Source organism: Callithrix jacchus, chromosome 5 (genome assembly GCF_049354715.1).
Source record: "Callithrix jacchus isolate 240 chromosome 5, calJac240_pri, whole genome shotgun sequence".
NCBI classification, from domain to species: Eukaryota; Metazoa; Chordata; class Mammalia; order Primates; family Cebidae; genus Callithrix; species Callithrix jacchus.
In genome coordinates this window covers 115,705,689-115,720,422 of record NC_133506.1, presented here as the reverse complement: position 1 = coordinate 115,720,422, position 14,734 = coordinate 115,705,689, and the positions used below count along the sequence as shown (strand labels likewise).

At 54.4% G+C, this 14,734-nt stretch overlaps 1 protein-coding gene across 3 annotated transcripts in view; it reads left to right on the top strand.

Annotated features, from left to right (window-relative positions):
- Nucleotides 1–5,840: 5,840 nt before the first annotated feature.
- The window catches only part of ABCC3 (ATP binding cassette subfamily C member 3), a 55,645-nt gene continuing 46,751 nt past the window's right edge, over nucleotides 5,841–14,734 (top strand). For 2 of the 3 annotated variants that reach the window (XR_013535864.1, XM_035301217.3), the window contains exon 1: nucleotides 5,841–6,219. Coding sequence is in view for 1 of the 3 variants with exons in the window: in XM_035301217.3 (XP_035157108.3) it covers nucleotides 5,911–6,219 (309 nt within the window). In the remaining 2 variants the exon portion in view is untranslated. Of the gene's footprint in view, nucleotides 6,220–9,954; nucleotides 10,090–14,734 lie in introns of all 3 variants that reach the window. The other variant, XM_078374183.1, reaches the window with a different exon arrangement.

The window sequence follows — 14,734 nt, the reverse complement described above, 5'->3', positions numbered from 1 at the left end:
TCCCCAGGGCCTTCAAACCCCAGGATTGAATTGGGTTCTTGGAATCTCAATGGCAGAACTCGCCCATGCCCTGTCTGATCCAGTCAGCTAGGAGATGGGGGCACCAGGCTGCCGGGCAAGTGGACCTGAAGGCTTGTCCAGCCTTGTGTTTTCTAAGCTGGGTGAGAGCTTCTATTACTGCCCTTTTGGGTACCATACCTTGAAGCCAACACCTGGTTTTATCCTTTTAGGGTGTGCAATAATGTCAAACTTCTTCCTCTGGCCTCCTTGGGTGGGGGAGGGGAGGGGAAGTGCTTATAGGAGCTGCCATTTAAGAAAAAAGGGAAATAAAGCAAAGCTGTACAAAATTCCTAGAGTTCTGTCACCTGGATCTGCAGACTAAGCTTTTATATTTTTGTAGAATTCTGTAGCTGCCTATTCCCTAATGACGTTGGAGGATATGGGGAGAGTGTTCTGGGATCTTTTACTCTTCTAGTGGTTAGAGGATTCTGGGTCAAGGTGAAGCCAGAGAGCTGGAATCCTACCCCTCCCCACCCTTCCAGCACCCCCCACCACCCGCCATCACTCAGACAGCCCAGCAGTACTGTAGTGCTGGAGAGTTGCTTAGGATGAGTTTCAGCATTCCTGGTTCTCTCTGGGTTCCCCTTCCCCTGGCCTCCTCTTCCCAGCAGGGACCAAGGAATTTGGGGTGCACTTACTATGCTTTTGGGTTGCTCTCTAGAGATCTGTAGGGACCAGCCTGGTGAAAACAAAAAGGCGCCCCTACTCCCTCCCCAGCAGCCCCCTCTGTGGCCTGGAGGAGGGGGTTCTCTGGGTAGTGCTGTGGAAATATTAATAGCAGAGTCAAAGTGGGTATTTTGGGGGAGAGAACTGTGACCTCTCCCCCCAGCAACGTAAAATCTTGTATCAACGATGGAAACTGTTGTGTTTCATTAAAAGGGATTTGAGGTGGAAAACCAGCTGCCGCTGGATCTTAATAGTAATATCAAGACTGCTAACCTCATGCTGCTTGTCTGGGTGTTTATTTGATGCTGCTCCAGGATATGTAGGGGGTGGGGGTAGGGGTGGAGAAACTGAAGGAGGCTGGAGGCGGAGTGGCTGATGGGGGCAGCAGGTCTTGGACGAGGGCTCCAGGGGAGGAATGGAACTGGCTAGGGGCTTCAGGGATGGGGGGCTTTTTGAAGGAGGGACATCCACCCTGGCGCCTTTGTCCTCAGCCTTCCCCTTCCGGGTTCAGAAGAAATTGTGTCAGCGGCTGCAGGCCCCCACCTCAAGCTTGGCTGCTTCTGCTTCCTCCACCCCCAAGACTCCAGGAAAAGGTCTGTCTGGGGGTGGGGGACTGGGAAGAGGAGTGAGCTGAGCTGGGGCTAAAAACAAATCTGAGGCTCATATGCAGTCTATCACTCCTCAAAACACCCAACAAGGGAAGTCTGATTGCTGTCATTTCTCCACTAGGCAGTGGGGTTCAGAGAGCCGACCTCCAGCCCACACTACTCCTGTCTTCTCGGTGTGGAGGAAATGGGGCATGATGGGAAGACTCCTGCTCAAAAAATGACTTGCTGGGGGCCCTTTTCCAAAGTAGTCACATTCATGTTCATACAAACGTGCACACGTGTTCCCCAAAGGCCAAACTCAGAGGCTTAGAGAGGCCCCCAGCCTCCCACCTGGCCAGCCACCAGCCTTTGGCCGCAGGGAATGGTGGCGAGAGAGGTTCAGTCCCAGGAGAAGGCATCCCTCAGCTCCAGGCATTTGTCCAAGAGCCGGCCAAGCGTAGCTCTGCAATCACTCCAGGTTCCCGGGCACCCTGCATAATGCTGCCCTTGAACCCCATGGGACCTGTTCTCCCAGCTCTCCTGCCCTCTTCTCTCGTCCCCTCCTCTAACCCTGCCCTACCCAAACCTCACCCACTTTCCAAACAGCTTTCACTTCCACCTTCACCCTTAGTCCCCACCTGCCACAGCCTGGTGCCCCATGGCCTAGTTTCTCCTCCCTTCTCCTCCCTCCGTCCAGTTGAGATGTCTGGGGGGGTGGGGCGTGAGCTGGCAGCAGCAGTGCAATGAGGGCATCAGACACCAGGTGGCAGCACAAGGCACCCTCACCTGGTGCCACCTGGTGCCCTCCTGCAGAGGGACCAAGCCAGGGAGAGGGCACCAGCACTGATGGCCACCTAGGGAACAGGTGCTTTGCATAACCCCGGAAGGAGGAAGCAGGCTCCCAGGGCCCGTTGAAGGACTTTGTTCGGCGAGAAGCCCAGACAGGAATCCCTGCCATCTGAGTGCTGAGCCCACGGCGTTCAATGGCCCCTGCCTAAAGCTAGGAAAGACTCAGGGCTAATCCAGGACAGTGGTGCCAGGAGGGAAATGAACTCTCAAAGAAAGTTGAGTTGTGTTCTGGAGCCCTACTCTAGGGCACAGCAAGTCAGGTCAAGGAGGAACTGCTCCAGCTAAGCCCCAAGAGGGAATTCTGCTAAAAACTTTGAAACTGCATGTCTTAGCCCTGGTTCCAGGTGTGGGAACTGCTGACTGTGGCCCACAGAGCTAATTAATTCTTCTTGCTTTGAAAACTCCAGAATCGGGCACAGCAGCCAGCACTCTCCCCTGAATGCCAAATCAGATCAAGTGCAGGCTGGTGGCAGAGGGGCAGCCTCACTGAGGGCCATGAGTGGGGCCAGTGGGGCCACCACCAGGCTGGGGTCTGGAGGAAGCAGGTCCCACTTCAGGGAAGAGGACAATGGGGACGCTGGGGCATGGGAGCTGCAGCCCGGTTTGGGGGTGCTCCAGGCCTCCAAGGAGCCACAAGGGGCTGAAAGGAATCAGGCAGTGGAGGGGAAGCTTTGCTGTTCCATACCCTGCCCCTCTGCCTTGTCAGTTCTCCAATCTGCCTCCCTGCCACCATCGCCTTCGAAGCATTTCCTGTGCCTGGGTCTCCCTCCCCTCCCCGCACTGGTTCTGCTTTCTTCTCTCTGCTGTCATGCCTGCTCTGAGCTGTACCTTGCAATTATTTTATCTTTCCATCTCTTTGCCAGGAAATCCCTGATGCCGGGTTCCCCTGGGACACTCACTGTGGGGGAGGCAACGCACATGCTCCATCCGTCCTTCCTGGAGCAGCCTTCAGCTGGGGAGGGAGGATGGGGCTTGGGCAACAAAGGCTGGGGGAGGTTTGGTCATTTTTCTTCTGCAGCCCAACTCACAAGGTCATTACTGCTTCTCTTGGGAGCCCCCCAGCAGTAACCATCTTGGTTCTGAATACTCAAAAACAGAGTGGGCACTGCCCACTCTTAGGGCTGTACCTAATGCCACAGTGGCCTTGGTACTATGACTTCTTAGGAAATGGGTGTTTGGTTAATCAGTCAACAGCACATCCTGAGGACCAGCTTCTCCAAGCCCTGTCCTGGGTGCTGAGGATACAGTGATAAACCTCAGTCCCTATCCTCAAGGTGTCCACGGTCCTCTTGGGGTAGGTAAGCATGACAATCAGTGATTACAAGAAGGGGAAGTAATCTCCTTGCCCAGGACTGGGTTGGGGAGGTCCAAGGAAGCCTTTGAAGGGGAGAGGGGCTTGAGCAGATTCTTGAAGTTTGCCACGTGCAGAAAGGGAGGTAGGGCGTAGGTCAGAGAGTGCTCCAAGCAGTCTTAAAGACAGATACAGGAAATGTATCCCGCTCAAGGAGACTTTGCAGAAACCACCTCCTCGGCAGGCGTGGGGCGCCTCCTGCTTATGCTAGGATAAGCTCTGAGGCCCTGGGCAGGCTATAGGGTGTCTCAGGGTCTCAGATTTCTTGCTCTGGTGAGAACCCGAACAATAACATCTTAGGAATATTGTGGTTATTATTCAAGGACTCTGTGAAAGGGGACACACTGCCTGAGTGGCCAGGAGGGGTGAAGCCTCAATGCCTCAAGAGAGATAAGGGAAGGTGAGGCTTACCAAGGGCTCCCGCCATGCCCTCAGAGTCCCCAGCCCAGTGCTGCTGTCTTGGGAAGGCCATGGCAATAGAAAAGCCTGGGGCTACAAGGGATGGTGCTTCAGCTCTAATGCTGAAGCCAGAACCCAAGGGTCCTGGCCCAAAACTAGAGCTCCAGCCAGTGGACTGCCTAGCCAACCGTGGGGGTGGAGAGTCCCAGGTGGGGGACTCTAGTCTAGTTCTGGGCTCTCCATCTCAGGAAGGGGGTCTGATTGGGGAGCTCACCCCCCAAAGGGCCCTAAAGGAAATTCCCCAGGTCTCCCCAAGCCCAGGTCTGGTGCCTATGACCCCAAAGCCCTAAAGAAGGAATGGGGGAGGAGGGAGAGTTGGAGGAAGCTGGTGGGTAGACCAAGGTCAAAACACAGGGGTGGTGGGTGCTGATGAAGCCATGACCAGGGTCAGGGAAGGGATGGAGGAAGATTCCCAGCTGCCCAGGCCATAGAAGCCTGGTCTACCAGGGCTGGAGGAGAGCTTAGATAACACCTTGTCCACATTTTTGAAGAAATGAAGTCCCAGAGACATCAAGGAGCTTGTTGGGGTCACACAGTATACAAAAGGTATGGAGGGGATTAGAGGTGTCTGCCCTTGGGAACCTCTCAGATTAGCAGGGAAGATAGACTCTTGATAACTAAACATAACCCAAGGCATACTGTACAGCTCTGTAAAGTCTTTTGCCCAGAGATGGAGGTGGGGGGGGGGCAGGAATGGGAGGATGTGTGTGGATGAGTGGAAGGGAAGGGGGCAGATAAGAGAATATTCGCCCAGTGGAGGGGTAGAAGTCCCCAGTCTGACTGCCTGGGAAGCGGGAGTCTTATCCACCCCACTCCCACCCCCATCCCATGCCCAGCCAGATCTCGGTTCTGATAGCCCATAGCTGAGGAGACTTCCCTTCTCTTGACCTCCTGCCTGCCCAGAGAGACAGAAGGTGGCTTGCCACTTCTGCACTCTTACTGACTCCTGCCCACACCTGATGCTGAGCAGCCAAGTAAGGAAACACCTCTTGAGAACAAGAGCCAGAAGAGTCACAAGGGTGAAACTGAACAGACCGGTGGGCAAAGGCGGGGAAGAGAAGAGCCAGGGAAAGATCTGCCCAGGAGATTTCCTTCTGAGCCACAGCAAGGAGTGCTGAGTTGGCTTCTGGGATTGTGTTAAGGAAGACAGAGCAACCAGGGGATTGAGAGATGGAGGGATTCCCCACATGGCCCACCTGGGGCAAGCAGGAGGAGACCACTGACAAGCCCATTTTACAGACTGGGAATGTAGAGTTTCAGCCACAGGAGGAGGACCAGGACACTCACATGCTCCTTCCCCTACCCTGATCAGGCTGAAGCAGAGGGCAGTCACACATGTTGGGTGCCCACTAAGTGTGTCAGGCAATATGCTTTGAACAATTTCTCCATTCAATCCTCAGAGAACCCTGGGAGGAAGATTCTTCTATGATTTGTCCCTATTTTGCAGATGTGAAAGTGGAGGCCCAGAGAGATGCCGAAGTGAAGTGGCAAGGCCAGGGAGCCACAGAGCCTTGGGGTAGCAGCTTAAGAGAACGCAGGAAGTCCCTCCCATGATGCTGCGGCCCCCACCCACACCACGAGTACACACCCGGGCAGCACACTGAGGTTCCCAGTGTGTGGCCCTGCCAGTGGTCTCGACCTGGTGAGGAAGGGGTCACCTTCCCGATGGGGCACAGAAGCCCTTCCCATTTTACAGATGAGAAAACTGACCTCCGGAGATGAACGTGACCTTCTCCAAGATTACTTTTTTACTAGGAAAAGTGAATCTTGGAAAAGGAATCTTGTTGAATCCCCCTCCCTATCTCCCGGACTCCATGACTCATCAGGCCCCACCGAGTTGTTCGGGGGTGGGAGTGCCTGGGTATCCCAGTTCCACCCTGGAAATAGACTCTGCTCTGGGCCTGTCCGCCTCTGGATTTAGGGGGTACATTTCCCTGCATGGTCCGGGGGCCGCTCGCAGGGGCTGCCGCCGGGTCAAGAGCCCCCCACCTCTGCCCCAAAGTCCCTCCCAGGGAGACGCTGCCGCAACCCGCGGCACGCGGCCGGGTAGGGGGAGCCGGGAGCCCCAGGCCTTGGGGTTGGGCTCTGCGGGGCGGGCCCGGGCGGAGCGCCGGGTGTGGAGGGCGGAGGCCGATCGGCGCCCGCTCTGCTGGCAGCTGGGTCGGACCGCTCTCGCCTTTCTCGCCGCCGCGCCTTGGCCCCATGGACGCCCTGTGCGGCTCCGGGAAGTTCGGCTCCAAGTTCTGGGTAAGGCGCCGGCTCCGGGGTCACTGCGCAGGGGCCGGGGTCGGCGGGCTTCGCCCGGTTCCCGCTACCTGCCTTCCCGCGGGGCCGGCAGGTGTCCCGAAACGGAGCCCCCGAGACGGCCTGAGGGCCCGGGAAGGGGCGATGGGGCGCGGAAGGGAGGCTGGCGGCGCCACCCGGAGCCGGGTCCCACGCGGGGTCCCGGACCTGCCCGGCTCCGGCCTTCCCAGCTGCGGCACTGAGGAGCCCGGGAGAGCGAGGCATGGTGCGTGGGGCGGTGAGTTGGCCCCATCCTAGCCCCTCTGTCCGGGGCGGAAGGGGCGTTTCGCAGTCGGCCGCGTTCGTGATGGAGGGTCCTCCCTCAGCATCTACCGCTGACTAGGACTCGGTTGCCCACCTGGGCAGGGATTGCCTCCAGGGCATCCAGAGCACCTGCTCAACCGGGTGCTTTAGGAGGCTAGCTGTGCAGTGTCCCACCCTTCTTGGGAAGGTTTCCTGCTGCCTTCTTTTCTCTGGGTAAGGCTGGGAGAAGCAGACCCCAGCCTGGAGACAGGTACAGGGTGTCAGGATTCCTGTAGTCCAACTCTCTTTGTTTACAGATGGAGAAAGGGAGGCCCAGAGAGAGGAGGGAACTTGCCCAAAGTTACTAAATTCAATGAAGGCAGAGCTGGGATAGAAAAGCGGGCTATAGGCCAAGTGCAGTGGTTTATGCCTGTAATCCACCTATTGGGAGGCAAAGGTGGGAGGATCACTTAAGCCCAGGAGTTTTGGATTACGGTGAGCTATGATCACACCGCTGCACTGTGGCCTGGGCGAAAGAGTGTCTCTAAAATAAATAAATAAATAAAATAAATGGCCAGGTGCGATGGCTGAGGCCTGTAATCCCAGCACTTTGGGAAGTTGAGGTGGGAGGATCACCTGAGGTTCAAGACCAGCCTGGTCAACATGGTGAAACCCGTCTCCACTAAAAATACAAAAATTGGGGGGGGGGGGCACAGTGGCGTGAGTCTGTAATCCCAGCTACTCAGGAGGCTGAGGCAGGAGAATCGCTTGAACCCGGGAGGCGGAGTTTGTGGGGAGCCGAGATCACCCCATGGCACTCCAGCCTGGGTGACAGAGCGAGGCTCTGTCTCAAAAAAAATAAAGATAAATAAATAAGCAAGGCCGGGCACGGTGGCTCACGCCTGTAATCCCAGCACTTTCGGAGGCCAAGGCAGGTGGATCACAAGGTCAAGAGATCGAGACCATTCTGGTCAACATGGTGAAACCCCATCTCTACTAAAAATACAAAAAATTAGCTGGGCATGGTGGTGAGTGCCTATAATCCCAGCTACTCAGGAGGCTGAGGCAGGAGAATTGCCTGAACCCAGGAGGCGGAGGTTGCGGTGAGCTGAGATAGCACCATTGCATTCCACCCTGGGTAACAAGAGCGAAACTCCGACTCAATAAAAATAAAGAAAGAAAGAAAGAAAGAAAATTAGGCCTTTTGTGACTCTCACCCCAAATCCCTCTCTAAGACAGGCTGCTCTTCAACCTGCTGACTCCAGCCTCCAGCACAGTTCAAGTGAGCTGAGTGCATACAACCCAAGAGCTTTCTTACTGACTTATAAAACCCAGTTGGCTCTATGAGAGGCAGCTCAGATTAAAGAGCTCAGATTGTAGAGGGAGCTCAGATTAAAGGGGCTTCTCTGTAGTCATCCAAGGGGTACCCACAGCTTCTGAATCCCAGTCTCTAAGTCTTTTTCTTATTTTGAGTATTTGTTCATATACGCCGTGTGTGTGTATGTGTGTGTGTGTACGTACACATACACAGGCACGTGTGGTGTTACCCATGAGTGTGTGCTGTGCACACATGTGCATAGGTGTGTACATCTGGAGCCAGAAGAGAATATGAAAGATGTTTAGAGATTGGGGTGGGAAGGAGTGTGATCAGTTTCCTGTCATTTAAGGTATCCAAGCAGAGTTCCCACAAGGACTTCAAAACGTAAATGAGCTGATTCCCACGGAGCCTGAGTCCTCAGAGGAGGTTTACAGCTCACAGGCATCAAGGAGAAGTGCAGGGGCCGAGAGCCCAGAGGCTCAAAGGCGCACAGCCAGGCAATGGCAAGCTTGTAACCAAAGCCCTGGGGTCCTGTTTCCCAGCCCAGCACTCTGTCTTTGACTGCCCTGTGACCTTCACTCTCTTGGCCTCAGTTTCCCCAGCTCTACACTGAGGGGTTGGACTAGCTGCTTCAAACTCCCAAGCTCCCACTTTCCTGGATTGCACAATTCTGTGTTAAGGTAGAGCCAGAGGATCTCTGAATGTGGGACTAAAAGGGAGTCCTGAATTTCCCAACTCCAGGCTCCAGCAGGCCTGTCTCTTCTAGAGTCCTAAGCTCCCAGGGTTCAGCTGGCCACCCAGGAACGAGGAGCCTTTGCACCTGAGGCTTAGGCACAATGACCCTCTTGATTTTCTTCTTGGCACCCTAGGCACCACAAACCTGCCATGGTCATACCAGCCTGGCCCAATGGGCAGTGAAAGGAAGTGTGCTCACAAGGCAAAGGTACAACCTCTGGACCGTGGTGGCAGGTGTCCTGTCCATGCTGAATAATAGATTAAGCTCCTGTGGACAGTGGCAGAGAAGTTGCACCATCTCCGATTAACCTTTGGGTCACCACAAAGAAAATACCAAAGATGCCTTTTTACAGTTTTTTTTTTTAACCTCCATTGCTCCAAGTTTCAAAAAATTGATATGACGCCTTCACCCCATCCTAAACACAACCCCATCTCAAAAAAATAAAATAAAATAAAATAAAAGCCCAGAACTTCAGGTCTTTTTTGTAACTGAGCTGTGGCCAAGACTCCAGCTTCCAGCGGAGACACTTTCTCCTCTCAACTGTGCAAACCACAAAAAAATTTCCACAAAAACCTTTACCTTAGGGGCCTGTGGGTAACCCACTTTGTAGGAAGTGGTTCAGGGCAGCCTGGAAGTACCTAAACCAGGAGTGAAAATGCAAGGAGGGGTGGGGTGTTCAGGCCCCTCTGGGCTGCTCATGTAATCCACCAAGACGTTCAGTAGTTCACCTTCATAGCCTCAGTTTCTCCACCAGTGAAATGGAAAATAACCCACCCCCTACCCATCCCCTGCTCACAAGATTTTTCTGGGGATCAAATAAGATAGGGAATGTGAAATGATTTTTAGAACTAAGCAGCTGTCTATGGGTGGCAAGTCGTGACATTCCCTGGAAGAGGGAAGAGAAAGAGAAGTGGGGTTAGAAGGGAATGTCAGATATGGGAGACCTGCAGGGAAAGGCCAGTGGCTCCCATTTCAGCTGTTTGCTGGGGAGCTGGGGGCTGTTCCTGGCTAAATCAGAGGGTAGAAGACTCGAGGGGACCATGGCCTTGGGACATATGTACGCACATCTGCAAACTCACACACCACCTGCCAGGTGAATGATTTGTATGAATCCCTCTCTCCCTCACTTGTGTCCACCTTGAAGTAGGTTACCAGCTTCCCTGAATGTGCCTTGGGAGTTTTTGTGGAAATAAATTCCAAAAGGGTGAACTGTGTAATCAAACCACCTCACCAGTCAGGAGGCCAGAGGTGCCTCAGAGCAAGGGAGGGGGTGGTATCCCTTTGCTCTTTTGCTAGTCCCTGACTGCCAGATTCTTCTCTGTTCTGAGCCATAGACATTGGGGAGCACCTGGGTGGTGAAGGGAGTACGTGAAGGAAGGGCCTGGATCTATTTACCCCCTAGGTAAACACCTGTTGACAGAGATAGCCTTGATCTGACAGCCCCAGGAAGCTTAGGAATCTGAAGATCCTGACCATGGAAGTAATCCAAAGATGACACGGACTGCCTGAGAAGTAATGAGCTTCCCGTGGCTCGGGGGTATGTAAGGACATGGTTAGTGGCTGCTTGCTTGGTGGGGATGCTAGAGAGAGGATTCAAGCCAGGAAAGAAGGTGGGATCCTGAGATTCTGTGGCTGGGAAGAGGGAAGGAGCTGCCGGTGGGGATTCAGTAGTTCCTCCTCTGAGATTTCTGCACTCCTCCTTCCCCAGCTCTCTCCCTGCTCTAGATATGGAGTTTACTTAGAAGCAGCTCTTGGTAGAGGCCTTCGAGTCTCTCCTTGGGCAGGCCCACATGGGGAAGGTGACCTCACTGTTCCCTTAGCTGTTTACCTGTCCTAGGGAGGGGCAGAGCCCTGGTCTTGGAGGCTTAGCTCCCTGTGTCTCCTGCCCAGTTTTAGCTAGCCCCAATTCTGCCATTCACTGGCTGTGTGACTTCGAGCAAATTACTCACCTTCTCTGGGCTTCAGCAGGGCTGAGGTGGGCTCTGGAGCCTGATTCAGGTCTAAAGTTGCCCAATTTTGGAAGGATGAGCCTTGGGCTTGGGGGCCAAGGCCATGCATGATGAAGGCCCTTCAAAGTTTAGAGCTCCTGGGTATCAGGGTCTCCCCGGTCTCCTAGTAGGCAGCCACCAGAATGTATGAGTAATGGGCAAGGCTCCTATGTCAATGTTTTTTGACTCTTAAATGAGGACAGTGACCTGCACATCCCTGGGGAAGCTGAGTGGAAGATAGACACTCCTTAGCTTACCAGACACCAAAGCTCACCCTCCCCTCAGGAACCCAGTTCTCCCTGCAAGGCCAGGGCTCCCGGGGTTCCTTTCCTCCACCTCAGCTCAAGCGAACGCCATGCTGGGCATCTTTGACCTCTGAGCTCATGGCTTCTGGCTAGGGCATTTCATCACTTGTGGCTCCAGGCTGGCTTCCCCCCAGTCCTGCTGTTCCCCCACATTCCCTGGGCCTGGGTCTCTGAGAGCCAGAGACATGAGGAAGGAAGTGAGTCAAGGAAGTGGCATTCAGGAGGGAGCCTTGCCAAACCTGCCTATGGCCCCCAGACAGGGAAATGGTCTTGAAACACTGGGCAGGCTTCCAGGGAGGAAGGTCCTAGCAGGGATGACCAGCTGAGCCACCCCAGAGGCAGGGCCAGAATGCCTGGGCTGCGTTCACTCCTCCCCATTGGGGCAGGATCCCTGAGGAGTTGGGGGTATAATGAGACCTGGTGTGCCATTGCTGGGGTGGCTGGCCCCCTCCCCTCTCCAATCTGGAGTTGTTTCTGTTTCTGGTACTAGGTACAGTGGGTGGGTCTGGCAGGGGACAGGGTGGGAGACCCAGTGAGAATCTAACTCTAGGCTTGGATTTCTCCTTTTTTTTTTTTTTTTTTTGAGACAGAGTCTCACTCTGTCACCTAGGCTGGAGTGCAGGGGTGTGATATCGGCTCACTGCAATCTCTACCTCCTGGGTTCAAGTGATTCTCCTGCTTCAGCCTCCCAAGTAGGAGGCTGGGTTTGAGACCAGCCTGGCCAATGTTGTTTTTGTTTTGATTACAGGTGCACACCACCATGCCCAGCTAATTTTTGTGTTTTTAATAGGGACAGGGTTTCACCATGTTGGCCAGGCTGGTTTTGAATTCCTAACCTCAAGTCATTCAGCCACCTTGGCCTCCCAAAGTGCTAGGATTACTGGCCAGATGTCTCCTTCTAACTGGATATTCAGGTTTCTAGTCAGGGGCTCCCAGAACCCCAGCTAAGCTGCTACCCAGGTGTTAGCCACTTCACCCCCTCAGCTCTGTGAAAAGAACTGCAAATAGCAGGTGATAAGAGGGAGGATGGGCTTCATGGCTGAAAGGTGATCTAGAAGCAAGCATTCTATCCCCGAGGTGGGACATCATGCTGGAATCCTACCAGGTGTACAGGAAACACTGTGGAATCCTGTGGAAAGGGGCTAGGACCTAGAGCGGGGCTCCCTGTGTCTAACCCCAGCATCAGAGCTGAGTGGCAGCTGTTGTGAGCATGAAATGAACATCCTGGCGCACAGCAGGGGCTGAGTGAATCAAAGCCCCTTCCAGAAGCAGCATGGCCTGTGACCCTGGAAGCCGGCAGGCACAGCACAGACAGGTTTTTTGTTTGCTTGTTTTGTTTTGTTTTTGAGATGGAGTCTTGCTCCCAGGATGGAGGCTCGATCTCAGCTCACTGCAACCTCCACCTCCCAGGTTCCAGCAATTCTCCTGCCTCAGCCTCTGGAGTAGCTGGGATTATAGGCACGCGCCAGCAAGCCCAGCTAATTTTCTTATATTTTTAGTAGAGATGGGGTTTTGTCATGTTGGCCAGGCTCATCTCAAACTCTGACCTCAATTGATCCATTGGCCTCGGCCTCCCAAAGTGCTGGGATTACAGCACAGTCAGTTTTTGACCCCTGTCCCCAGGCCTTCCAAAGGCTAAGTGAGGGTGAGTGGAGATCAGCGCATGCCATTGCTCTCTCTGTGCCTCTACTCTGCGGAGTCAATGGTCTTGTCCATCCATGCCTTTCCAGAGGGCTCGGGGTCCTCACCCCCACCTACCACCTATATGAGTCTGCGGTGATTTCAGCACCATTGACCGTGAAGCCTGCAGTGAAGGGCCTCTGCCACGCGCTTGATTCTGGATGCTGGACCTTTCCCCTTATCAGCCCCATCCAGCTGTTTAATCGCATTATTAAGGAAGCTGTTGTTGCTCTGGAAACTGTGTGGGTGATGGTGGGGGAGGGGGCCGTGGGCTCAGCTCTCACTGCCCAGCAGTGCTCTTCAGAATGGAAATGAGAGGGAAGCCGTGAGAAGGGATCATCCATCCTGCCCTGTGGGGACTCAGCAGGTGTTCTGGGGTCCAGGGAATGACCTTCACTGGCCCCATCCTCACCTTCATCTTACACTGAACTTGGAGTTGGAGGCCTTTCTGGGTGCCAAGAACTGCGGCCTTGGGACGGAGGAGAGAACACACTGTGCTCCTGGGCAGGAAGCTGCAGAGGCTGGGGCTGGAGTTGGCGCCCTCTTTATCTATTTATTTGTTGATTTATTCTCTTGTTTGATAAATGGTTATTGAGTACCTTCTCTGTGCCAGGCCCTGCTGTAAGCAGCAGGATATACCAACAGCTGCAGAATACAGGGCTAAAGAACTGTCCTCAAGGAGCATATATTCTATGGGAAGAGGCAGTAAAACAATCAATGTCCTAAAGCCAGGGGTAGTGGCTCATGCCTGTGATCCCAGCACTTTGGGAGGCTGAGGCAGGCAGATCACAGCGTCAGGAGTTCGAGACCAGCCTGGCCAATGTGGTGAAACCCTATCTCTACTAAAAATACAAAAATTAGCCAGTCGTGGTGGTGGACGCCTGTAATCCCAGCTACTTGGGAGACTGAGGCAGGAGAATCACTTGAACCTGGGAAGTGGAGGTTGCAGTGAGCCGAGATCACACAACCGTACTTCAGCCTGGGTGACAGAGTGAGACTCCATCTCAAAAAATAAATAAATAAATAATTTTAAAAATTGGCTGTGTGTGGTGGCACATGCCTGTAGTCCCAGCTACTCAGGAGGCCAAGGCAGGAGGATTGCTTGAGGTCAAGGCTACAGTGGGGAAAAAAAAAAACAGAACAGTTGAATATGGCACTGTCATGTCATTCAACCTATAATTTGAAGGTAGCGTGGACAGGGTTAGCTGAGAGGCTGGATGTGGGATGGGAGAGAGAGAAGAATCAGGGCAACTCTAAGGATTCTGGCCTGGGAAGGGAGACAGGAAGGAGGCAGGCTGGGGAGGCGGGGATGGCTGAGAGCTCAGCTCTGGATGTGTTGTATATGACATGTCCCATGGATGTCCTGGCTCGAGTCTGGAGTGAACCAAATAGGGAGTCAGGGGTGAGGGCCTGTGTGGGCGGGTGCCCCCTGCCTGCTGGGGAGGGCTCTGCCCAGCTGAGACATGCTTATTTCAAGGAAAGGAGTCCAGGCTGGGTGCCCTTGCAGATCAAAGCAGCCACTCAGTTCTCATGCCTCAAACTCACCCGGTTGTTGCCACAGATTAGGTGTCTGTGAAACTGAAACAAGGCCCAGCAGCTGGAGGCTCCATCGCCCGCCTCCCTGAGTGCTGTTCTGCTGCAGGCTCCATCGCCCGCCTCCCTGAGTGCTGTTCTGCTGCAGGCTCTATTGCCTGCCTCCCTGAGTGCTGTTCTGCTGCAGGCTCTATTGCCTGCCTCCCTGAGTGCTGTTCTGCTGCAGGCTCCATCGCCCGCCTCCCTGAGTGCTGTTCTGCTGCAGGCTCCATCGCCCGCCTCCCTGAGTGCTGTTCTGCTGCAGGCTCCATCGCCTGCCTCCCTGAGTGCTGTTCTGCTGCAGGCTCTATTGCCTGCCTCCCTGAGTGCTGTTCTGCTGCAGGCTCTATTGCCTGCCTCCCTGAGTGCTGTTCTGCTGCAGTTGGGTGCTTCGCTGTTCAATCTCCCTGCTTTGTCCCCGCTGTGGGGAGGTGACTGAATGCTGTCACTGCTCCCATGTCTCACGGGTGAAGACTGACATTCAAGGGCACGAAGGGGCTCACCAATGGCTACATGGCTCAGAAGTGGCAGAGCCCTCCTGGGTCCTCCGCATCAGGGTGGGGTTCTTCCTGTGGCTGCTCCCCACCCACCTTACAGAGCCACGCCAGCAGCCTGCGTATCCACACAGCGATTCCTA